The sequence below is a fragment of the Lichenostomus cassidix genome, chromosome 10 (assembly GCF_008360975.1).
Source record: "Lichenostomus cassidix isolate B80296 chromosome 10, HeHo_3.0, whole genome shotgun sequence".
NCBI classification, from domain to species: domain Eukaryota; kingdom Metazoa; phylum Chordata; class Aves; order Passeriformes; family Meliphagidae; genus Lichenostomus; species Lichenostomus cassidix.
Window position 1 is genome coordinate 14,909,069 of NC_139491.1, and position 27,024 is coordinate 14,936,092.

General features: G+C 40.8%; 2 protein-coding genes across 5 annotated transcripts in view; both read right to left on the reverse strand.

The window, feature by feature from the left end:
* The window catches only part of APBA2 (amyloid beta precursor protein binding family A member 2), an 87,677-nt gene extending 74,523 nt beyond the window's left edge, over window positions 1-13,154 (reverse strand). For 2 of the 3 annotated variants that reach the window (XR_014854325.1, XM_085070797.1), the window contains exon 1: window positions 13,008-13,153. The gene's annotated coding sequence lies outside the window, so the exon portion shown is untranslated. Of the gene's footprint in view, window positions 1-13,007 lie in introns of all 3 variants that reach the window. The other variant, XM_085070798.1, reaches the window with a different exon arrangement.
* A 1,993-nt stretch (window positions 13,155-15,147) lies between these two features.
* Window positions 15,148-26,056, reverse strand: MCEE (methylmalonyl-CoA epimerase). 2 transcript variants are annotated; one of them, XM_085070806.1, is made up of 3 exons: window positions 25,880-26,056; window positions 21,831-22,174; window positions 15,148-19,395 (listed from the first exon to the last, which is right to left on the reverse strand). In XM_085070806.1, the coding sequence occupies exons 1-3, from the start codon at window positions 25,908-25,910 to the stop codon at window positions 19,243-19,245; spliced, it is 528 nt and encodes a 175-aa protein (XP_084926932.1). In that variant the 5' UTR covers window positions 25,911-26,056; the 3' UTR covers window positions 15,148-19,242. The 2 variants fall into 2 exon arrangements, with proteins under 2 accessions (XP_084926932.1, XP_084926931.1); XM_085070805.1 differs by lacking the exon at window positions 25,880-26,056 and adding an exon at window positions 25,331-25,534.
* Between the last annotated feature and the right edge of the window lie 968 nt (window positions 26,057-27,024).

The following is a 27,024-nucleotide window of genomic DNA, read 5'->3' on the forward strand; positions in this document are numbered from 1 at the left end:
ATGTTTAAATCTTCCAGTTGTAACATGCTCTGTATACTGAAGGACTAGGATCATATATCAGGAGAAGTTAATTAGTAAGGTGATTATTTAGATAATGCCTATTTCCTTTTCTATAGAAGTATCTATTTCCACATGTTACTCTAGTGTCACGCTAGGAAAGACATTTATTGGCTTGATCCAGACTGAGTTTTCTGAGATGTAAACTGTCTCTACTATTGTATTATCAATGCAAAGAATAATGTTTGAAAAAAGTCTCCTCTTCACCAAGTCAGTCAAAACCCCTTGACACAACATTTGCTACCTAATTTGCCCATTTCATTCACAGTTGTTTGTAACAACCTGTATTTGGTTTGATGCAATTTATGTACTCACATCTTTCTCCCAAATCAATTTCCATCATTCCATTTTAAAGGAACCAAAGAGGTTATCTGCTTCATATTTATACCAGCATCCACAGATGTATGACATTATGGGTGGGTTTTTCTGGTATGTAGCTGAAGAGCAAGAATGCCTTCATGTCTGTATTTATGTTCACACAGATCCAGGACTGTAGCTACATTTATATGCAAAGCAGCAAACCCTATGCTTGGTTACTCAGACACTCCAGCAATGACTGCCTATAATTTATAGACAGAGGATGACAAAGTGCCAGTTATGTAAAGAGCTTTGAGCAGATAAACAGACTAGTCTATGCAGATTTCTATCTGTGAAATTGCAATACCAAAGACAGTGTTCTTTTGCTTTGGAGAACTGAGCTAATTTTTCTCCTTTTTTCCCCTCTCAATATCTTCACTGCCTAAACAGAAGATTTCAAAGTTTCACTTCTTCTCTGATGCTACATAAAGCACAAACAACGTTCATCTTGGATGAAATAAAATATGCAATTAGCCTGCAGTTAAAGGATTCTTTGAAAAAATGTGACTTTGGCTATCTCAACTGTCTACTCTAGTTTGAAAAAGTTTTTTAGTAAGGGTGGAAAAACCCTTTTCAAGAAATCCGCAAGCAAAGTTCAAGTGAAATTCTTGATTTAACAGACTTTTCTGTGCTGAAACTGCAGCTATTAACTCAGTTGTCTAAAATGCTCCACTTACAGCTAGGAAGTGAGGCATCATTAGCTGTCTAGGCTCTGATGCACAAGTCTTATCCCATTAGATCCTAATGGCTTGTAAAGGAGAAAGGAGACATGTGGATCTTGTCTAGTGGGAGAAGTTGTTGAAAACTGAAGAACTGAGCTTCATCAGACAAAGCAGGGGAACAAAGTAATCCCTTTGTTTACCACTAAAGTTTATTCCCTGTCTGGGGTGGTTCTGGTAAGAAAATCAAGGGATTGAATATTTATTGATGTCTCTGAGCATCTTTGGAAAAAAGCATCTTGATTTTATGTGATTTCTGTAACAATGCACAGAATCTGTGTGATTCAAGTCTGATGCTGGGAGATGATACCCCATAAATTAATTACTTCTGAGCACATCAGCCTGCTGAAGGTCTGAGGAAGCATTCATTTTCCTTTGGACCTTCATGATGATAACAGAATGTTCATCTCACTTTTGCCAAGTCATTATAGGGAAGAGCAACTGTTTCAAATGAGATGGTGGATCACACTCCCTACAGGTATCTGATAAAGCTGAAATACTGTCGTTATGAAAAGAAGAGTAAACAGAAATATTGCAGCAGAAATGGTGGAACAGATTGGCATGAGCCTTTGGCAGTTCATACTATGCTATTTGTAGTCTCTTGAATAATCTTGGGCTCTGTGCATGTCATTTCTCCGTGCTCATTAACTTCATGAAAGCACAGGAGATGATAGCTGGCTATCTCTTCTTTATCTTCTCTGCCATCTTGTGCTCTGCTAGAGATGGGAACATTGAGAGTTCTAGTGGTCTGTCAAAATCCCAACTACTTGGAGAGTTCAGCCTGTGTTTGGGGCTATTTTGATTTTTTTCTTCACACACAGGTACACAGATATCCCTATCAGTAATTGACAGGCTAAGCAGCACAGAACAGGGAGAACACTGAAAACTCACTGTTAGACAATATTCTAAAAAGTATTAATACAGCTTCAGCCATTCTCATGGAGGCAGTGTACTCTCTGATTAAGATGCAGTGTCATCAGGGTTAATTAGATCTACAGTTGGCCTAAACAAGAGATTAGGTTGGGACTGCAGCTGGCTTAACTGCGGCATGTAAAATAATGGCATTACATAGGAAAAAACCCTATGGAACAGATCTATTGGAGAAAAGGCACTAACTCTGCAGTGCGAGGTTGCTGTACCCCAAGGTTATAGCTGGGCAGCAGTATGGAAGACACCTCCACATGGATCCTCATGCTCCATACCTGACACATTGACTAGCAAACGACTAGGGGAATATTAATGAAATAATATTCTCTAATATTCTAGTATCTTTAAAAATAGATATATAAATATATATATATATATATATAAGCTAGTGTGAAAACAAGAATTCTCCCAGCATTTTATTTCATTTGTTATAAGATAAAGTTTTGCATAATGCATTTAAATAAGCATACATTTCCTAAGTTCTCAGTAAATGTACCTATGCACATTGGGTATACACTTGGGTAACACTTTGAAGAATTAGCATTTTTCCTTTAAAGATGGAACAGTTGAGAAATCACTAAGACATCACATTGGTACATTGTGGGTCTTCTTTCTATTTTGTAGTAATATATGAGTTTTCCAATTCAGAACTCTGCATTTGTCATCACTAAACATGCAGTAAGTAGCTACTGAGGCGAGAATGTAAATGGCAGTATAAGTCTTGCTGACTTATTCAGTAATTTCATTATTTGTTTGTAAACAGACTGGTTTGTCTTCAACTGTGATGCTCAGGGCAATAGGTATATACATTTTAATATCTGGTTTAAAGTAAGCAGTGTCTTGTCTACAGTTGCACAAATATATAGATATATGACACAAAGTATTATGGCTGGCAGAATATGATCCTTAGAAACTACTAATTATGTAATTGCTGTGCTCATTGGGAAAGTCAAATGTAGACTAATTCCTCTAACAATTGGAACAATTTCCATTTCTCTATCACTAGGTCAACGCTGTTTCACCTTTCTAAGCTTAATTATTACGGTCTGAACAACTACCCCATGGCAGTCTCCTAGTGGTAAGCAGAAGTTGCTGTGTTGCAGCAACAGCCAGCCACAGTCCTGCTGGGGCTCATGGGACACTCCCAGGGACACCAGTACCACAGGGAAGGCTGCAGCTTGTAGCAAAACTGAAGTCTTGGAAGATGGTTGAGCTGCACTCAGTTCAAATCAAAGGTCAACTTCCAGCCTCTTTAAGATATGCCACAGTCCCTTAATACCAGAAATTGCCCACACTGTAAAACAACAACTACTTAACACTGTGTACACCTTTCCTGGGCTCTCCCAATGGATTATCAGGCACCTACAAGGCTTCCCTGCAGGATCCAACTTTGTACTATTGTATGTAGCCTAGCATTGCAAGGCTATAATCAACTTCTGTGCCTCCTGATATCAGCCCCTTAACCAGATGCAAACCCTGAACAGTCACATTACATTTTCCTTTCAACTTAATTCTTCATCTTGTATTTGCTATAGTAACTTTCAACTGGGGGCAAATAAATCCTAAATTATGTGTGTTGTGGAAAAGTCCATTAACCAAGATTTCATTATGTTAAGTATTCTGCGGACATTCCTGCCACAAAGAGCTTAAAAATCTATAACTAAGTCTACAGCTGACAAATTAATAAGGCAGACTTTGGGGAGTTTGTTTAAAAATCAAACACATGCCCAGTCCCTCCCCTACCTCATGACACAGTACTGGTAAAGAAAACAACAATGAAAATAGTGTAATAAATGCAAAGCCATCCTTTTATAGTCTCCAGAGCAGAGAACTTTTTATCCACATGCTATTCATATTTACACAGGCAAAATATTTAATATGTTAATCTATAAAGGTAATTATTTTTATCTTTATAGTTTAACCCAGCAAGAAGGTTAACACCAAAATTCAACTAAATAGCAGAACCAAGTTAAGATTTTCCAGTTAGGTACACTTAAGTTATATTCTCCGATAATTACAGACATACCTATTATTCAGGTTTTCAGTAAATGTTTGGTCTGCAGGCTATTGATTAAATCCAGCATTTCACAGTCTTTTGCTGCCATACTATGAGGTTATATTGGCCTAGTACCACTTTTTTACACTATTCTTTTCCTCTGTCAGATTAATTTCAACAGAAGATACCAAACTGGGAAGGATATTTAGACAGGTCAGTCTTTTGAGCAATGACAGTCTACTGCTGTCTTCTAAATGCCTTCCACCAAGGAGTGGGTCCTAGACATTTGGTTGGCTCATAGGCTGCACAACAATGAAGATTTTTATCTGTTTTTTTAATCACCTCCATTTCATTCAGGATGCTACTATGTTGTTTAGTTAAGTTCCACATGTATAGTAAACTTTAAACTTTACTGTTTAAGAATTTCTGTTTGATTTCCACCTTTGCTTGTCTTTACAATGCGTGAGGGTCCCTCAGGATGATCGTGTGACAAGGAGCCTGGTGTGCAGCTCAGGCACAGGAACCATCCTGCTGAGCCTCCCAGGCTGGAGGAAGGAGGAGCAAGGACTGCCACAAGGTCAGCCCGAGGGACTGACAGTCAATGTGTCAGTGTGACCAACGTGGTGCAAGTTGTCAACCAGCCCGAGAGGGGCAACCTCACTTGTCAGCCACAGTTAGTCACAAGTTTATCTGATGATGACAGAGGTAACATCTTAAAGACAATATGGATTTCATCCTGACAAAAAACAAGGCTCATTGTGCCAAGGAATAGGGAGGGTGGGAAACTTAGAGCAACAACAAACAGCTTTTCTGTTTCCTAACCTTCCAGTAGGATTTACCAATACTACAGCAGGTTACTACATTACCTTAATTACTACTTTAAATAGGAATATCATTACATAGAGGAAAGTATGTAACACCATTGACTATTTGCTGATAAAACAGCTGGTTCAGAAACTCTGGATGACATTTGGCTTGTATATGAATATTCATGAATTGTTATAACAATGTTAAATACCATCAGAAAGGAAACTGGTAACTCAAGCTTAGTTCATTCAAACAGAAGCTGGTTAATATCAGGGAACTTATTTCTACTACAGCTGCTGTAGCACTGCCAATCACAGGAACTCCAGAATAAAGGTGTCATATTGTCCACAGATGTTTAAAGTACACACTCAGAGTTTCTTCACTCCTGGAGCCTGTGTGAGTATAAGCTCAAAGCTGTGATTCTCACACACCAACAGCTGGAGCCTAAACTAAACCATGAAATATCATAAGACTCCCAACAGTAAAAAATGTTAACAGATCTAAGTTAAATCAATGTTAGCTCAAGAATAAGACAGGTATTTTACTGAACTGTAATTAAAAACTTTAAAAACAAATATATATATATATATGCATGGGAAAGAAAGTAATAACTGTCACAACAGTATCGTAGGGAATAAATAATTCCCCTACATTTTCCCCCCAAATTATTATCTGTTAGTTGGTGGGTCCAGTGATGATGCATATGAGTTGAATAATAAATAGAGAACAAATACCAGATTAAAGACATGCTGTAGAAATAATTTATTATCACTGCAGATAGATGTGGAAGAGATGTGGTAAAAACCTTAAGGAAGTCTCTTTCCAAGTACTGAAAACAGCAAGTATCACAGATACCTTTTACCTAAGGAGAACTGAGACTTCCACCTACGACTGAAAATATAAAGACAACCCCTTAATTAATTTTAAAAAAACCAAACAAAAACACACAAAAGCCAATCAACCAAACAAAAAAAATCCCACCAACACAATTGACTTAAAGGCACATTCCTGAAACTACACAGGTATTTTCATGGCAGCTCTTCCATCAAGAAAGTAAACAGTCATTAACCAGAAATGAACAATTCTGCCACCAACAACCTTCATAATCCTAGAATCAGCAATACAATGCAAATCACTCTTTAGGAGGAAGCGTTCCCTACCAGTGCTCATTTTATGTCTCTCATGCAGCACTGAGCATGGAATTTTTAGTCACCAACAGAATTCCTTCCCTTTCATTCATCTAGTATGCAACAGCTCTTATCTCCTGGGCCGTAACATGTCAAATACTTCTACATAATTAAAGCCACACTGATTGACTGGCTAAGAATATAACAGGGATAAGTTTCTTTTTAAAGCTGCCTTATCTCTAATCAAGAGTTGTCTTCCAGTAACACAAGATTTTGTGTTACTGTAACACAAGATTATGTGCCTAAAGGACATTTTATATATATCTACACACATGCATATATAGAAATAATGTTCCTTTCTCTTGCACAATTCATCAATAGGAAGAAAATATCATCATACTCTGATTTCCCTTTGTAGTGTTAAATTGGAGAGTACAAAGGATGGCAAGAGGCACTTAGTGAGGTAGGTAAAATACACATTTTTTGTAAAGTATGGAAATTATAATTAATATTCCTCCTTTGATATAAACTTTCATTGCACTCCCAAACTGTATATACTCCTTTCAGTATTTCATTGTTTCATTCCTAGCTGAGATTTGTTGTGATGGTAGGGTTTATTTAGGGAAGAAAACAAAAATCCATAGAGGCCAAAAAAACATGAAAAAAAGGGTGACGAGGCTTATGGCTTGTCAGGTTATTTTATATTTTAATGCACTGTTAACAGTTCATTCTTTTTAAATACAAATCTAAGGGCAAATTTAAATATCAAGGCAAGCAATCTGGTAGCATGGCAACAACATGCTATGCTGCATAGTAAAAATTTGGAACCATGCAAGTCTGCTTCTTTCCTAAACTGGATCATTTTACAAGAGCAGAAATATTTCTTTTTTGTGTAACTGCCTTCATGATTATTCATCTATTAGTAGCTGTAGTGGTCTTTGAAACTCAAGCCAGCACAGCAATCCTGTGAAACCTGGTACCAGTGACAATGGCCATCCTTACCAGACACAAAAGCTGTGAATTAGAAGGGGGAAAAGAAATACCAACAGAAAAAAAGATATGTTTAGTAACAGTGCTTAATACAAGATTTCATTTGCAGGAGGGAGATTTGGTATGGATTTGAGGAGCATAGCAGCTCTGAAGCAATCTTGCTTCTGCATGAGAAACAAGCAATTCCATCTCCATGCACTCCCCCTGATGTGTTAGAAAGTCATCTCTCAGCTTTCAGAATATGAGTTTTGAGACCTATTTTAAGATTTGACTAAACCAAAGGGGTGCACTTGCCCTTGCACTGGAATAATTTTTTGTGGTAGCTCGTATCAGTGACTCTTGAGAGCAACATCAGTTTATTGATGTCATTTCACTCTTCATGATTGGGGAAAAAAAAATAAAATGTCATTCTAGAAAAGAATCTGGTCTGTGCAACACTCATTCTCTTCAGCTAATCCAGTAACTCAGGCATATATTACCATTTTGCTGGAACAGGAAAAGGCAAAGTTAACTAACACTTTTGATCTTCTGATCTTGAAGGGCACTCTGGGTGACAGAAAGTTCACCCAAGCACCTTAGTTTCTGGGTAGTGGACAAAGGCAGTAAAGACATGGATGGCAATCTGGGAATATTATTTTCTTTTTTATTCTTCACATAAAGATCAGCTACTTCACTGAACCTGAACAGTGAACGCCAAACACAGCTACTCCTTCTGGGAGGTTCTTACAACAGGTGCTCTCCCTATGGAACTTGTGCTTCTCACCACAGGTTCCCATGTTACAAAACATCACTTGGCAGTTTGGACTCCAGTGGTCAAATCTAGACCTGCACCCTCACCAGAACTGTGTCATCACTCACAGTTAGTGCTACAGAACTATGATGCTGGGTTGTGAGCTGTTTGTTGTTGGGGTTTTTCACATTGAAGATAGGAGGAAGTAAATATGCCTGCTATGACCACATTATGAATTCTTAGCTAAATCTAACCTCTGTACTCAGGTGAAAGAGTTCTGTACCTTTCTGTCTTACACTTAGTCTTTGCTAAATTAATAATTAAAATAAATCTGACACTAAATCTTCAAATATCAGATCCTGTGAACCCTTAATACAAAGGTAGATTACATACACAATAAAAACTTGCAAGGTCAGGCCTCTCTTGAAGAATGTTTCAGATGTAAAAAGGATTTCACTCATCAGAAATTATCAGGGTTACTGTACAGTTGACTTGGGGAGAGGAACTTATGCAAAAGCTGCAGCTGAGAAGTGCATCTGTGAAGAGGATCTCTCAAAAAGTAAAGAGAAAGACAGAAATCTGGAAATAATGCAACTTGCATTATTTGTGACATGCTCACAAATACTCCTAGTATCAGTGCACAAAACAATGTTAAAAAACTCCTTCATTCAAGTAACAGAATGGAAATAGTCAATCTGCCTTTTAAGTAATGAAGCAATAATGAAGTATTTCTATATGGCTGAATATTCTTACTAAGCCTGTAACTAGGAGGACTATTTTTTGAAGGAAACTTCATCTTAATAATTCAAACCAACTATCCCAAGATACTCCTTGTGCAGCTCCCACTGGAAGCCCAGGTTGGTGTCAGTGGATGTCTGCATTGCAGAAGTACTATTTGAAAATCCTTATCCACACTGCAAACCTCACATTGGTTATAACTGACATTTTTTGTGTACCTCTTTTCCAACTTTCTTTTCCTCTTCATTTCCTTCTATTTCAAAAGAAAATGATTTCTCCATGCATGAGTATACTTCAGAGTGTGCATCTCCAGCAGTATTTCATGTAACCTTGTTATCTGAGAACAATAACACATTTTCCTTGTCATCCCTCCTACCTACAGGGCTTCTAGTTCGTCCTCTTTGGCTTAGGTGGCAGCACCTATCAATCCCAGAGTTTTCCATACCAGTCTTTGCTCAGCTCTAACTTACTTCTCTTGATGCTCAAATCACCTTCGTCTGCTGCAGCACGTGAATGAAGACAGTAAGTACTGCAATAAAAAAGGAAAGGGGTGCCATGCACTCAAATGACTGCACTTACCTACCAGCATCAGAAACACAGTTCAATCCATGTATGTTTTTACAGTTGTGCAAGGCCTTCCTTCCAAAAAATTGCATTGTTAGCCAAGATAAGACTTAAGTTCAGACAAAACTGGGAATTGGATTGAAGTCCTCTTCTCATGGATGCCACAACAAAGCTTAAGTGGTGCATGTTCAGCTCTTGCAGACAGCACAAGCCTAAAGCACTACACACTTCACCAATCACATGGTGCTTTCTTGAGCTGCTTTTCATGCAGCTCTCATGGGTCATCAGGAAAAAAAAAATCTTAGTAATACCCTTCCCAGTAGACTAAAAGCATTTGCAGGTACTTATAATGAGCATTTGACTCAGCGACTGCAGGTTTTCTGAGTGTCTAAAAACCAGTGAATTGTGATTCTGCTTTCAATTCTTCCTCTGAACTTGTGAAGCACATGTGACTGCATCAATGCTTTATTTTCTCCAGCTGTAACAACTACCATTACATCTCCTGCAAAAATGTTGCAAGGTTTTAATTTCCTCATAGTAGTGCCAAAAGATACCTCCTAGAAAAAGCTCTTGCTTGCAAGTAGCATGCTCTTGTTTTTGTTTATTTCCAGCAACTATCTCTTCCTTGGGAGGGTCAGTGTAAAGTGTTAGCTTGTATTAATAGTAATGTATAATTGCACAGGTAATAAAGGCCAACGTATCATACTGATACTGTATTCCATCTTTGCTGAGATGCATGGATTAATCCTAGAATGGAAGCTCTAAATCTTTCCCAAAAAATCTGACTTGTGGAAATATGTCTGCTTCTTGTATCATGTACAGAAAGGCACAAACATACAACTGTTCACAGGATCACAACAGTTCAGGTTCTTAAAAAATGCCAGAGATCTCTTGTCCAACATTCTATTCAAACCAAGGCCATCAGTGAGCCCTGATCAGTTTGCTGAGGAATTATCCAATCTGGTCTTTAAAACCTTCTAAGAACAGAGACCACACAATCTCCATGTATGATTGTCCTTGTGGGGCAAAATATTTTGTTTGCATCCAGTCTGAACCTTTGTTTCAACATATGGCTTTTGCCTCTCATTCTTCGGCACATACCACTGTGTTGAGTCTGGCTGCAGTTCCCTGAGGAGCTCTTTTTAAGGACTGAAGGCTGCTGTTAGGTCCCCCCAAAGCCTTCCTTTCTGCAGACTCAGCAAGCCCCATTCCCTCACCCTGTTCACAGGGCTCAGCCTCCAGCCCCAACCACTTCTGCAGCCTCTGCAGAACCCCAGTTCTTTAATATCTTCTTTGTACTGGGGGGACCAAAACTGGACACAGGGTTAGAAATGTGACCCTACTGGGTGCTAAGCAGAGGGGAATAATCACTTCCCTGGATCTCCCAACTGCACTGTTGTTCATACAGACCAGGATGCTCCTGGCTATCTTTGCTGCCAGGGGATGTGGCTGGTTCATGTCCAGTTTGCTGCTCCCCAGGACCTCTGGGCCTTTTTGGCAGGGCTGCTCCCCAGCCTCTACCACTGCAGTGCTCAATGCATGAAATAATTGCCTTGTTTATTTAAACCCAGATTACATGAAAAATGGATATCAAAAGTCTGCAAAAGCACCTAAACCCTGATGTGTTCAAAGGCTACAACCAAGATTTTCTTCTGAACAAAACCAGGATCCTCCATATTTCTCTCTGAAAACTGGTAGCTTGGAACAGGTCACTTGCTAATTTTTCTACCTTCAGCACAGCAATATAAACTGAAAGATGTTAAAACCATGGTATTTTCACAAATTATTTCTTAGCAAATACTCTTATGAGAACAGCTGGAGAGATGGTAAAATTATGCTTCTTGAAGTGGTTTCTCGTGTTCACAGCCTTAAGCAAAGGTCACTTTTTAAAGACCTAGCTTGTTTAAATTCATGTCCAGTCCCCAACCTGAACTGGCATTAATCAAGTAACTGCACAAAACATGCTTTTCGAGATTGCTCCTTAGAATTGTAATACTTTGATCAAAAGAGCTGAGCACCTATGGCCTTTGCAAGAACACTTTTCCTTTACTATCAGAGGATCAAGAGAGAGCAATAATGCAGCTGCTGATGCATTTTTTAAAATAGCTTTAGATATTTCCAAGTGCAGATGAGGGCTAAACTGCCAGAGAATTTAGAAAGTCTGACAATCAAGGTTTATAAGGACAGTTCTGCAGCATGAAATCCTATGAGCCCCAAGTGGACTAAAGACAGTGGCTTTGACTTTAGCAGTTCAGTACTTGTAGAACAACATAGGAAAGAAAAGCTCTTTCATCTTGTCTGTCCCACATGGAGAAGAACCGGGACAATACAGTGATAAATTGCCATCTTAGGCTTTAACATAAATGTCGATCTTCTGCTTTTCAAACTGATAACCAGCACATACTGTATTTTAACTTAAGTGGCAATAAAGACTTACACTAGAATTCCTCCCTTTTAAAGCTATGTTATATTGGAAATACTATGGATTACACAGAACCACTAAAAACTATGACAGCAGTTGTTTCTCTTTTTCAGTTCTACTCATTAAGTAATGAGGGATTCTTGGGTAACAGGCATAATAGATAAATACCTTTCCTGCAAACAGCTCTCCCAGTCCCTCCTGGGAGATTATAGGGTGGCCTTGGCCAGGTAATACAACTGAAACACTACTTGCATTTTTCAAACTGGTCACAGTAATTTCAGACTTTGCTTAAATATCACTGCAATGCACATTATCTCTACATACTATGCATGTTGTATGATCTCTTGTCTTTATTTAAATTTCTTTTCTTGTTTGTCCTCACTAGCATGCAACAACCACCCAAATGACACTGAGGATGCAAAGTATGTAAATCTGAAAGCACAAATTGCCAGCTGAGGCAAAATAAGGCAGTCTTTGACTTTCCAAGATGCAGCTCTAAATGCAGTATTCCCTTCCTTCCCCCCACCCCCATCCCTTTTGTTATGGCAATACAAGGCACCACACACATATATTCAAAAAACCCGTTCAATAGGAGGCAAACAGACCGTGCTATAATATATCTCATGCTGTTTATCCCAACAAAAATCAGGTATTCTTAATTGAGCAGCCTTTTCCCTCCAAACCTCACGATGAAGGGAACGGGAAAAGAGCGGATCAAAAGCTCTGATCCTTTTGCTACAGGCGAGGCATGAAATCAGAACCAAGTACAAACTCCGAGCGGTGCTGCATTACAGGAGGGCTCTTCTCCCATTTCTTTTCACTCTCATTTAGACAAACGGACTTAAGCCTCCCGCCCTCCCACAAAGCGCTGACACGATGCGGATGCTGCGCTGCCGGTCCCCGCGTTACCCGGAGCCGCTGTCCCGGCACGGCGGGGCTGAGGCTGCCGGGCCGAGCGCGGAGCTCGCAGCGTCCCGGGGGAGCCAGCGGAGCCGCAGCCCGGCCCCGGGGGATCGCCGCCGGCTCTCCCTCGCCTGGCGGGGCGCGGTGGCGGCGCCTCCCCGGGCACGGCGGGGACAGGCGGGCTTGCGGCAGCCCCCGGGGCCGGAGCGACCGCGCCGGCAGCTCCGCCATGCCGCAGGGGCTCCCCTTCACCCCGGCTCCCCTTCACCCCGGTCCCCTTCACCCCGGCTCCCCTTCACCCCGGCTCCCCTTCAGCCGGCTCCCCTTCACCCCGGCTCCCCTTCTCCCGGCTCCCTTTCGCCCGGCTCCCCGTCTGCTTGCGGGCAGCTCGGTTGCCAGGGGTGGGGATGGAGATGGGGATGAAGATGAGGATGGGATGAGGCGGGGGCAGCCGCTCGCGGGGAGGGCAGCCCGCAGACCCGATGTGAGGGGAGCACCATCCCTGCTGGCGCGGGGCGGGGGCTCGCCCGGAGGCTCCCCGCTCCCCTGAGGGCAACCGCGGGGATGCTGCCGCCCCACCCCCGACGGAGCCGCCGGTGCCCGCGACGACCCCGGCCGGCGGTCGGTCGGTGGGTCGGTCGGCCCCCCGCCCGGCGCCCCCGGTGCTTACCGCGGTGCAGCGGCGGGGCCGGTCCCGGGCAGCGGGGCAGCCGCAGCCGCAGCCGCTCTTTTGTGTGGCTGCCGAGCGCCGCACACCGCGGCGGGCCCGCCCGGGAACCTGCCTGCGCCAGCGCCCGGGAACCTGCATGGCGCATAGCGCCCGCGCCGCCTCACGGCCCGGGGAGCGGGGGGAGCGGGGGTGCCGGGGCCAGCACAGCCCGGGGCTCGGCCGGACCCACTGACCTGTCCGCCAGCCGCTTCCCCCGACCGGGGCCCGGGCTCTGTGCCAGCTTCGCGTGTGCCAGGCTCGGCAGTGGTGCCCAGCGACAGGGCGAGCAGCGATGGCCATAAACTGAAACACAAGTTTCACCTCAGCGTGAGGGACAACTTCTTCGCGCTGAGGGTGGCACCGCACTGGAAGAGCTGCCCAGGGTGGTTCACAGAGTGTCCCTCTCCGAAGACATTCGGAGCCCACCTGTCCGCGTTCCCGTGTCACCTGCTCCAGGTGTCCCTGCCTTCCCGCCCGAGCAGTGAGTTGTGTGGTTCAGCGGCTGTCCAGACGCGGGCACAGCAGAGCCGTGCGGCCCCCCGGCCAGCCGAGCCCCCGAGCAGGCTGTGCCAGCGCTGTGTGCTGGACAGCTGCATCCCGCTGTGCCACTCGGCAAGGCCACTGCACCCCCAGGGACCTGCTGCGGCGCTGGGCCCGAGCTGAGCCTGTTTTCTGTGAGTCTCCACAGCCCTTCTCTGTGAATTACTTTCCTGAATGCCATGTAATCCTGCTAGGTAATGACCTCACCTTTCCCTATTGCTTGAGGTGCTCAAGTGCAACCAACACCGCGAGTTTGAACATTACACCAGGGAACAGCACTGGACTCAGTCACATTCCATCACTCGGCCAGATTTATGAGAACAAATCATGATTTTTGTGCCCCCGTATAGATAATACATAGATCCACCCCTAAAGTTTAAAAAGGTAGGAATCAATGTGTAGTGTTTAAAAGCTCACTGAAGAGGGTTTTTCCAAGAACATTTCTTACCGTGAATGATAAACACAGTTGGTTCCTCAGGCCTTTTATTAGAAACCACTATATCTTTTCTATATATAAACACCTATCTTAGGGCAGTTATGACAGGCTTTGCCCCTAAGTATGTAAATTGGAGATTGCAGCTAAAGCAAGAGTGAAAAGCTGTCCCAATGTAATTACATAGCATTCCAATCAGCTAGATATCAGTGTTTGCTGTGACGGCTGTGCTCAGCTTGGTGGGTGTTTGTTGGCCCTGTGAGAGCTCTACCAGGTGTTAGATCAAGGCACATTCCGTGTACATGCAAAGCCCTTCATGGAAACACCATTTTGTGGGGCTTTTTTAGTCTTGTTTTTAGTTTAGCTGTTGTTAAGATTTTTGTTAAGACTCTATATTTTCTAGTAAGAGGCTATTTTTCTATCGTGGTTTTCTACGGTGACTTTTCCCATCTGTTCCTTTCTACATCCTAATTATTTGACTGATTTTGATTTTCTGTTGAAGATAATGAGAACTCAAAACATTACCCAAATTGTAATGCATGTATGTTTTACACAGAACTGCAGTGTATCTACAGATAGAATTTGTAGATGGGTTGTTTAAACATTTGGCAAATGATGTTTTAATTAATATTATTAATTCTCAACATTGTTAACTCGATGTAATAGCCTCATATACATAATTAAGTCTGACTTGCTCTAGCAACATACCAAAAGCAGTATTTCCAGCCCAACATGGCAGGTGTTTTTTTTAAAGTTACTGCAGCTGCAAGTATTGTACTACAACTGACCTCTCAAAGACTTCACGGGTCCCAAAGGGAGTGATATATATTTTTTAAATATTTTTCATTTAAGTTTCTAACAAACATTCTCCCTCTACCTCATTTTGCAGAAAGTGACTCAGACAGATAGTTATTACAGAAAATTACATACCAAAATGGAAGGTAAAAATAGGGTGCATGATACCAGTCCAAGAATATACCTCTCTTACTCTTCAATTTCTGGAAAAAATAATTTCCATAAAAGCCAGCCATACGTGCAGAGTTGGATATTCCCCCTATTTAATGCAAACTGCATCATCACATATGGTTTCAGGGTGCCTGCAGTTAAAAATTACTTCAGAACTTTAAATCAAGTTTTAAACCTGGCTTTATTACTGAAAAAACCACAATATTAAAAACAAGTAAAAATCTTCATTAAAGATCTACTTCATAGAAGACTTCAGTATCTATTTGCTATTTTTGTGTTATCAAAGCATAACAGTTAAAAGGCCACTTTATATTAGATCCAGGAAAGTCATGAAATGCTTCAAAATGTGCTTCAAAATGCTTCAGTACTTTAAAACATGAGAACTTCTCATTTGTGAATATGCTATAAACTTTGAAGTTAGCAATGCTTTTTAACAATATGCAAGACAGTGCAAATGAACATTAAAATAGACAGTTCACACAATTTTATAGTTATTTAAGGATTATACAATCATAGGATACAAACATTGCTCTTTCACAATAAGATAAATATGCATTTCATAAAATGTTCAAAGTGTTTTGAAAATGCTTATCAAAGGTGACAGATTTTGCATTCCTAAGTCAGTGAGGTCTTCCGTTGTAAAATGTCAGCACTGGGTTGATTAATTTATATGTTGTTAGTTTCCATTTTCATATTAATTAATTGGTTGAACTTGATGACCTTCTTTTTCTGTTTGATAGCCTCATAATTTGGCCAACATAGCAACTGCTTTGGTAAAAGAATTGAGTATTGAAACAATTAATTCTGAGTCTTTCTCTTAATTAACTGAGTCCAACAAACCCATGTCAGATCACTACAGGAAGAATTCCTTGTAAGGACAGAATCAAATGAAGTGTAAAGGATATAATTCAAAGCTCCTACTATAAGTACCTCAACTAGATAATGTAAACATCTCCATGTTTCATGGTCTTTCTACAAGACTTCAGCTTGATATGGCAATTATGAAAGTAATGGAATGCAGAATGAAATTTGGGTGCATTAATTGCAGAATAAGCATGACAGGACCAGAGTTTTTGCAGAATTGCAAAACTGTAAGGTTAGCTTTTTAAAAGCATGCAGTTAGTTCTTTTCTGAGCTTTTGGAATTTGCTTCTAGGTTGGCCTCATCAAAAGGAATAGGATTCATTCTGCAGCCTGTTCTCCTCCTCCCATCTAGAAGTGACTTGAGGGCTGCATAGAGGAAGTAAAAAAAGATATTTTGCATAATTTAATTATGAGCTTTTTAGCTGCCTGAGTAATGTTGATGGAGTCCAGAAAAATGTGTCTTGTCTGCCTTAGGCAACATAAAATGGGAACACGCTTCAGCTCAGGGGGGAAAAAAGGCACATGGAGAGATTGGAACAGGGAACTTGCACTTGACAAATGGCACAAGCGTGAGAAAATTTACTGGCAAAATATTAATACATCATCTTCTGAGAAGCTTGACATTATCAGTAAAGAAAGTTTTGCTGTTTAAAAAAAACACCAAAGAGACAAAAAGCAAAGAAGAAACACTGTCAAAGCCTAATTCCCTTCTGAGATAATCAGGCTCCAGTTATTTGAATCAGTGTTGCTCTTCCCAGAAGTTGTACAATGGTGCAACAGGGGTGTATTGTTAAATGTCCCTCCACTGAAAGGAGCAAATCACAGTTCTCCTTCCCCAGTTACCATCCCTGAATTTCCACTGTTTCTTGATGTTACCCCCCTCTTACAATCACGGAAATGACAAAGAGTTGGCCCCATGTAAGTAAGCCCCATCCCAACCCCCTGGTAAGTCAGAACAATGACTTGTGAAGGCTGCCTGCCTTCAGGTGAAGCACTACACAGTTCATAGGGGCTGATTCTGTTCCCACTGACATCTAAGGGAGTTAAGCTTATGAACAGGAACCTTCTCTCAGTGTAGCTGTCCAGCTCCCTTGGCTATTCTCCACATCTACAGCTCCAGAGGTGGGAATTCTCCTATCCTGTAGCACACACCCAGACAAGCAAGGGGGTCTGATCCCATCAAATCACAAGAACTTGTAAGAACATGATCCAGTTTTGGGTATCAACTAATTTACAGACCTAAACTCTCTTTTCTGGGGGGTGTTGTTTTTTTTTTTTAAATAATATCTTGTCTTCCACCTTAGGAGTAGTCAGAAGAAAATTATGAACTGTGAGTGAGATAGGAACATGACTCAGATACGATGAACAAAACACATCGACTGACTTAGAATTAGGCAACACTGTATCTGTCAGTCACAAAAATTGCTGGTTACTAGCTAAAAAGTGTTACAAGCCTCTTTCTGCCAATAAGACAGGGAGCACTATCAGCAGGTGTAGCAAGTGTTGTTTACCCAAAAATCTCTGTTCCCTAGTACTACCGCAGGCTACTACTCTGAGTGTATTGATGATAGATATCATACACAAAAGTCAGGACAAAGAAATGGAGAATGAACCTAGGGAGGACTATTTCTGTTGCACCAAACTGAGGGTATTAGGTTTAAAGACTTCTGCACTACTATCTTTACATGTAACCAGTGAGGCTTCTAGTCTTGGCATTCCTAGGATGGTTTTGCAAAAAAAAGGTACCTCCCTGTCTTTGACAGAATGAAAAGACAAAAGCAGCCTTGCTCATAGAATGTCTCCTGGAATGGCAGAATCATATTTCAGGAATATTATATCATTCTGCATTTCCATCATAAGTCTTAGGACTTCTAAATTCAAACAGTTTAGATCACAAACTACCCTCTTGACAGTGATTTGATGAAATGTAGGAACCCTTTAGAAGGCCGTGCTTTTCTTAAAATATGATGGAAGGAGCATTTATTTTGAGTACAAAACTATCTTGTTAAAAAAAAAGGCATGGCTTTGTAGAGATTTTTTTCAGAAGTAGAATTCATGAGGAAGTGTCTTTAAAAAGTGTCTTTAAAAACAAGTTTAAATCTCAGGTCAACATTATATTTGTATTTTGTAGCAACAAACATGACACACATTGCAAATAATTCCATTCCATTAAGTAAAAATTCTCCTAGACTAAAATGAACTTACTTCATATTGAGCTGAAGGTTCTCACTGTATATGTAGAGACGTAGGAAAATTTAAAATTCAGATTGTAGTTAAGCTAGCAAAGTACGACATTTTAAGGCTGAAGAAAACTTAGAGAAACAGCAAGTCTTCTATTTCTACAGCCGAAATGTCAAAACAAACCTATAAAAGAAAGCATCAGGAAAAGACTGCTTGGGTAACACACACCAATAAAGTGAGGTCTGTCCATAAATGAGTTGACAAACCTGACTGCAGCCTATGACATCAGCATCCTGGCAAGGTCTTTAATGTTAACAACCATGTATAGATGCAAGACTTACATAGTGTGTGTTTGCCACTGATTTTGTAAGCGTTTTTGCATGGGAAAATCGTATTTGTAAAGTAAGTGAAAAGGTTAATCATTGCTTGTTCATGTCTCTCCAAGATACCCTTCTATGGATAAAGCTTGGGAAAAGAAATCCGTAACTGAAAAAACTAAAATGTCACAAGTGCGTTACAATCTGAAATATATGTCAGGCAAACAATTTTTCAGGTTCTCTTCTTGCATTGCCTGCATATCCAGAGAGTTCATAAAACAACTAAATGATGATTTATACATGGTAACTTCCTTGCCAGTAATTGTTATGCCAAGAAAAACTTATTTACTGATTGCAGACACCCATACAATAATATATGGATTTTTTTATTGCATGAACCAATCAATCAGTGTGAAGTACAGATGGTGAATGGTGAAAAGAGAAAATACAGTGTTTGTTTTTCCTTTATTTTTAATGAAAATGTCTAAACTATATTGTTGTCAGTGACAAGTGGGTCTCTGCTCTGAAATGTAGAGCAAAATAATGTGGGTTGACCTAGAAACTGTACAGTTTCTGTGGCTACAGAGGTAAAATCATGCTGCAAGCAGGATGCAAAACATAAATTACTATGGCACATACGTAATTTAGCTCATGTATTTGTGTTTTAGAATCACAGAGAATTCAGGAAATGCCAACATATTAATTCTGAAAATCAGATCAGCAACAACAATAAAAAAAAGACCCTAAATCTGCAGCACTATTTCAGTACTCAAAAGCTGTACTTAATCCATGGGAACTACAATGAACTTGTAAAGACTGAATACCACATCAATATTCCCAGCACCAACTCAGGAACTTCACAACTCTTCTATTGTTGTGTTTATGAATATTACAGCTCAAGCTTGCTCAAGTTCCACAAGGACTCCATGGCAATCTTTTGGGTGAAGAAAAATCACAGGTTTGCCATGTGCACCTATTTTTGGCTCTTCACTCAATATTCGTATCTTTTTTTTCTTCAGTTCTGTCATAGCCGCTTTTATGTCATCAACCTTATAAAAAAGATACAGTTCACACAAATTAACATATTGCACTGCATTATGCAGATTTTACATTTAGGAGCAATAACATGATTCCTCACTGAAATGTTACTTCTAAGTTCTAATATAATTCTGAAAATAAACTAAGTTATAAAACCATTTAAAAACATCTAGTCTGAAAAATAAAAGTACTACAGACATTTGCATTTGTTATTTGAAGATTTTATAAAATACCATTGAAACAGATTGTGCTATATTTAAGAAATTAATAAACTAAAATCACTCAGGCACAAAGCCCATTGATTTTTTTTTAATGTTGTTACTTTATAAGGACTCCATAAATAATCTAAACTCTGCATTACTTTTACTAGGAAGATCATGTTGCTTTCCAAATATCAATAACTAAAGAAAAATGCCTCCCTTTATAGTTGATGACAGAGCACTGACTCATTAAATGCTGGTGAAAAAGGAGGGCAGTGGGCAGATGGTAAAAGGAAAGTCCCTTTTACATTTATATATTCTCCTTCTGAGAAGGTTAAAGTTCATAAAGTTTCCTAAGGAAAAAAGCTTGGAATAATCAAAAATATATCCAGAATAGGACATGGTTTTCCTATTGAACTTAACTGTAATAATAGCTGTTAATACAATATTTCAGTGTAGTTTCCTATAGAAATATGTAATTAACAAAAACAAGCCTATACTGTACAGTGTGATCTGAAGTTCTGATGTCATGTCATCCAATGGAATTTGAATTTTCCAAAAACTTAAATGCATTCATTTTTTGAAATAGTGATATTAACACTCAATAGAAAATTCAATAGGCAATATCAATAAAGACCTAGAATTAAAATAACAGCATTGCTGTTTCTCAAGACTGAGGTGAGTGGACATAATTTGGTGAGTAAACTCTCATGATGCCATTGTAGGGAAGAAGGAAATACCTAGTTTTAATTCAGAGGAACAGATACCACCTAATTCCTACCCATTTGCAGCAGTTTTGTTCATGAATATTCCAAACTCACTACACTTCTTCCTACACACAACTACCCGTCTGCTAAAAAATAAAAAAGGAAAAACTGTCAAGTTTTATCTAAACTAGAAGGCCCATGTGACATGTGCCATGGCCCCTCCAGATTCTCTCCCCGAGCAGCAAAGCCACTGCAGCTGCTGCTCCTGTCCTGCAGAGATGGCCTGAAGAGGAACAGAGGCTGGGCTCAGCTGCAGTGAATTCCTGCATCCCCAAGGATGAGTGACAGTGAACAGTGCAAAGCCTTTGGCTGCATCCATGTTAGGAAAGCACCAGGCTTGGATTGCTCTCTTACTCTACTGTGTCCAGCATGGTTTTTCATTGCAGGTATTCAATTATAACTGATCAGGAATAATTGCATTTCTTCTTAAAATACTTACCTTTTTGAAACAAGTTGCTTATGAAAATATCTGTCTAAATTTTCCTTTGTATAAGAGAGAGGAAATTAAAAGTATTTTGATAAACTTGTTAGGCTTCCTCTCCAGTACGGAAAGGATTTTTACAATTCAGCTTTTTGTAAGGAAGTTGTTCATAAAAGGTATTTCTACATAATATGCTTTTAAATTTCAAATGAACAATCAATTGACACTGAAGTTCTTTAACAGTTTTTATTAAAAATATTTTTGCTCAACTTACAAGACTACTTATCTTTGAAATGGTAAGATTTTCCATTCTGAGGAGGATGAAAATGGGAGGAGGCCGATTCAATCTTTTTGATTGACTATGGTAGTGACCAGATCTGTTTTACAGTCCCACTTAAACAGCAGGTCAACAATGAATTGCTTTTTTTCTCTGTGTATATTAGTCTATAATTGTCCATTTGTTTTCACACAGAGATAAATATGTATCATAGGCAGCAGCATGAGGTTTTGCATCAAACATACACTTAAACATGAGTATACTAAATAAGGCAACTACTTCACCCAGCACCTTCACATCCCTTGTACTTCCAGACCAATCTCTGTGATGGCAAGGAAGAAGAGGACAGAAGGAACTCCGGAGGCTTTACTGCTGTTTGATAAGCACAACTGACAGGCTTTTTTGACTTCCTAAATCTAAACTATGCCATAGCTTAAACCTACAACTTTCTCTTTTGCCATTGCACATCCTTTTATGTGAGGAAGTTGACACCTGTCCAACACTGCAACCTCACCACTCTTCCACAATGGCTACTTAGCCCTTTGTTCCCCAATTCAATCTTTATAGCATGAAAGAGGAAAAAATTGTCACGTAGCTAATGAAATTGAACTGTGATTTCCAAAACAGAAATAAAAGGCACGTTTTAGACTTCTTCTTATGAAATATAATTTTTCATAAATATGAAAGCTTTACATATTACTTCTTGACACAGGTCAAACATATTAAAATATGCATCCTTTAATGTATCTATCTTATTACATAAAATATTATGTTAAAATACCTCGATGCAGATATGATGCATTCCTCCAGTCTTGTTTTTCTGCAGAAAGCTTGCAATGGGACTTTTCTCTCCTAAAGGATGTAGAAGTTCCAGCTTGGTATTTCCCAGCTCCACAAAAATAGTGTAGACACCGTGTTCAGGAAGAGCAACAGTCTCACTCACCTGGGCTCCTAACACATCTTTGTACAAGGACTGAGCTTTCTCCAAATCAGGCACTGCAATTGCCACATGATTCAGTCGGCCCAGTTTCCACAAACAGCTCGGAATGTTTTGTGAAAAGGACTTTGATGATGATGATAGAGTTCGTATTGTGGGAGCTGAAGTCTGCAATCTGCTAAGAAGCCCTGAAAAAAAGTGAATAGCACTTGACACGATGCTTTTGAGAAAGTATCGGGATCCACTCTTTCCCCCTTAAAGGCCTGCAGAGCTGCCATGTCAGTGGCACACCCTTGTGCCATGCCCAGGGTAGACTGAGAGCAAGGAAACAGTTACTCTGCAGTACTAACAGCTCAATGAACATTTTTTTTTCAGAGACTAAATAAATATTTAGAAGTATATTAAAAAAAACCCCAAAACCCAAAGCAGACTCAAATTTGGTGTAAATCTTTACATGTGCCTGTTAAAAAGAGGAATACATGATCAATTATAAAGGTCAACTTAAGAGTGACTTGAATTTTTCAGAGCTTCTCACATAATAGAGAAAGAAATTAGAATATGCTTGTACATCTCAAAATTATAGCAAACACAAAATAAAACCCACAAAGAAAAGGAAAGATATAAAATAAGGATACTTACAAATGAATTACATTAAAAATTAATGTCAGAGTACTAGAATCTGGAGGGGTTGGGGGTGGGGACAAAGTGATAGTATCAGTTGTTTCTAGCACCAAAATTAGAATTAGATTAAAGGATATATTTTAAAAAGCCACATTTTAATTTCATGCCAGTTTGCTGTAGCCTGAGTCAAAGTTCCCAATGCCTCAAGGCCAAGCTGGAGGCATCTCAGCATTTTGGAAGTCTTTGAGGCATTCTTTGCTTTAAAGTCACAATTGTGCTATTTTGCTAAGCGATTGTGCCATTGATGCACTGAGATTCTGGATGCTTTTCAACACACTGAGAATAGATAGCCTGGCTGGGCTCTTGGTACTCTGTAAGGTTAGTAATAGCTGTAATTAATCAGCTTTGCTTTACTGTATGAAACTGAGAACTACCATTCCACAGGAATTCAAGATTGTACAGCTACCAGTTATTTTTTCTTCACAAAGGTAACTGATGAGTCCTTAAATCTAAGCATTTCTGAGCATGGTGCTGGATGGAAGAAGAAATGTTTGCATGTGTTTGACACTTAAAATTATAACATGCAATGTGCATATTACCAAGGACTTAGTATCACAAAAGTGAGTCCCTTCACAGTCTTTTGATGATACTAAATCAACATCCTACATTAAATATTTCCAGAAATTTGTCCAGTGCTGCAATTAACTGCCCTACAGTATTTCTTGCCAGGATTTCACACAGTCCATCCTGTCATCTCCTTCATCACTGCCAGAAGTTCTGGACAATTCTTCACTTGTTACCTTTAGGCTATTATACTGGTATAGGACAGCAACTGCTTTTCAACTTTTTACATGTTAAAAAAAAATCCCCTAGAAACTTCTACACAAAGAAAAATTCTGGTTTTTCAAATGTCAGTGCTGAAACTATTTTGTAGAAACACTTGCCATGTCAATGCAGCTGAATCAGGGTGAGCCACGTAATTCCCTGAGGAAGCAGTACTGTGCAATGTCTATAATGAATGAAATAACAAACATGCAGGAACTAGGTGGCATAATAAAGACATGGATAAGTAACTAGTATAGGGTTTGACAGTTAACCAGAGTAAATAAATGTGTAACAGAAAGTAAGAACCCCACCAAAAATCTGCTATACAGTCTTTTCTGTGCACCTAAGCTTCTGCTGAAGTAGCTCAGTACTGTAATTTCTTAAGACCTGATTCTATTCTTGCTGAAGCAAGAGATATTTTTCCACTTGGAGGACAGCAGTATTCTCCAAATGAGAAAAGCCTTTGAAAGAGAAGGATCACTTACTATATAATTTGTTATGTTTCCAGAGCCCTTTACTGTTTTATTCTTTCTTCCAAATATTAACAGACTGCAGTTCAATAGAAATACTACTAATGTAGATTTTTCTTTTTTTAAGCAGTCTTTACTGATGGGAAAGGCAAAGATTTTCCCATTTTTTTTACATCTGCCATCTGTAATTCTTGCTGCACTTCACCCAGGGCATATGACTATATAGTTATTGTAATCTATTTTTTCTATTTCAAATAATTTGACAAAGACACAGACTGTTACTCAGCTATTAGTGAAGCAGTAGAAAAAAATATAGAAAATGCTTTCTTCTGGGTTCTGCCCAAGAAATATTTGATTTCTGTGGTATTTCCTGGGAAGACAATAGATTGAAAAAGTTAAGAATATTCCTAGGATTCTTGTAAAGTCAAAGATACTTAAATGCCCCCTTATATGAGCATTTATTCTGTGAAGTCTCGTGAATTTATCCTAGCTCTAGTCAGATGCATACAGAGAATTAATCTTAAATCCATAATTGAACTGACTGAGATTAAACAAAATGCATTTGTGTTTATCTTGCATTATCTAGATCAGTAACTATATAGATTACTTAAAATTCTCTTCTTCTAACCCAATAATCAAAAAATGACTCTGCAATGAAAAAGAAAGCTTTTCAGCAAACTTCAGATTGAAACCCCATCAATTCCATGTTTCCAGGAAAGAAACACTTGTATTTATATATACATCACAAAACAAGTTCCACAGTACATAACCTTCTTCAGCTTCATTTGAAGAATATTTTTCAATTGATCTATTTGGGACTTAGATCTATTTGGGATCAGTTGACTGATCTACTAGAATGATGCACACTGGAGTTTAAACATACAGTTGTACCAAGTAAGGATTGCATTCTGTAACAGCGCAGATTATAAAGCAACAAGTCTGCAGTACCCCATAAACTGAGATCCTCATCCTTCAAATGTTTATTCATAAGCTTGTTTTTTGCTTCTTACGTGGAGCAGTGTTCACTGACTTAATCAAGGAAACTAAGGAATCAAACACAAGCCAAATCTGACTGAACTCAGTCATGGTCTCTATGGGAAGGTTTTACACCAGTGGGGTGCAGTAAGAACCTTGTCACTGGGCACTGCTGTCTACCATTTCAGGTGGAGAAGAACTCCCAAAGCACGGACACGATGCTGTCGCCATAGGGAGTGTGGCACACAGGGGCTGTGTGTTCCCTCTCTGGACCAAATGGAGAAAGGGCATAGTGTGGCCGTTCTTAAATCCCAGCAGTGTCAAGGTGGTGTGAGCATCTAGGGAACTCTGGAAGCCAACTGAGCTTAGGTTATCCATCGAGCTGCTCTGCTGTGTGCTGGAGGGGACTTTTGGGAATTAGATGGGCTCCACAGCTCATGGAAACAGGCTCGCTGTGCTGCAGCTCTGGTTCCCTCCAGCAAAGTGCAGTCATACAGGGGGGTTTTGTATTCCCACTATGCTACTGATCGGTCACTGACAGCGTTGAGCCTCTCATTCACTTTTCTCCTGGTCTGTGGCTGCCAAGTACAACTGTGGTGTAGGTATCGTGAGTTTAACCTGCCCTTACTACTACGAGAGTGAGCAGTATAGGTTATTATCGTGAACAGCAAGTTATTTTGAATTCGACCTCCAAACCGCACCTCAAAAAAGACAAACTCCCCCTTGCGCCTTAAGTTTGGAGTTTGCTCTGTAATTTACCCCATGCCAGCTACTGTCAGTTGCTAACGTGCCCGTCAATTGGATCGGGAGACCTTGGTTTTACTTCCAGAAGCGACAGTGTCGTTTGGCCTGCGAGGGAGGCTGGCCCGGGTTGATCCGCCAGGCCGGGGCGGGCACCGAGACCCGCGGCCAGCCCGTGCCGACCCTGCCACCGCTGCCCGCCTTCCCACCGCCCATCCTCCGCCCTTCTCGCTGCCGCCCCGCGCTGCCGCCCCGCGTTACCGGCCGCTCCGCGTCGCAGCAGCGCCGCCATCTCACCGCCCTCCCCGCACCCCTCTGTCCGGGCCCGGCGCCAGCGCGGCGGCGGTGTGTCACGGCGAGGGGCCGTGCCCGGCAGCGCACCGCGCCATTGGAGCTGCAGCCCGCGCCTGGCTCCGGGAGGCGGCCCTGCCCGCCCAGGGGCCGTGCTCGCCCAGGGGCCCTGCCCTGCCAGAGGCCCTGCCCGCCCAGGGGCTTTGCCGTCCGCAGGGGCCGCGCCTGCCACGGCACAGGTCTGGGAGAGAACGTAGGAAGGAGGCCTGCGGTAGCAAGGCTGAGGAAGTTTTCTGAGGAAATCCCACAGAATGAATTAGGTTGGAAAACACCTCACAGATCACTGAGTCCAAACTACGACTGAACACGACCCTGTCAACTAAACCAGAGCTCTAAGTTCCACATCCAGTCCTTCCTTAAACACCTCCGGGAACGGGAACTCCACCACCTCTCTGGGCAGCCCATTCCAGTATCTAATCACCCTTTCTGTGAAGAAATTTCTCCTGATGTCCAACCGAAATGTCCTCTGGTGCATCTTGAGGCCACATCTTCTTGTCCTGATGCTGTTGCCTGGGAGAAGAGGCCAACCCTCACTTGGCTATACCCTCCTGGTGTGGGGAGTTCTAGAGGGCCATAAGGTCACCTCTGAGCCTCCTTTTCTCCAAGCTGAAGCCCCCCGGCTCCCTCAGCTGCCCCTCATCAGACTTGTGCTCCAGTTCCTCTCCCAGCTCCACTGTCTTTCTCTGGCCTCACTCCAGCACCTTAGTGTCCTTCCTGAGGGGCTCAGAACTGGACACAGAACTCAAGGTGTGGCATTACCAGTGCCAGATACAGGGGAAGAATCGCTTCCCTGTTCCTGCTGGCCACACTATTCCTGATACAGGCCAGGATGCCATGAAGCATTGTGCCAGAGAGACTCAGGACAGTGAGCAGGCTGACTGCTGGTGCTGCTCTCCTGCTGTGTCAGGCATAACACACTGTGAGTCTCTGAGATATAGCCTAAATAGATAAACAGCTTGTGCCACTTCAAATCTCATTATATGTGATTAGTTAAAAGTGCAGATTAAAATCAGAGGTCAAAATGGGTATTTGAAAGTCCCAGTATATGACACTTT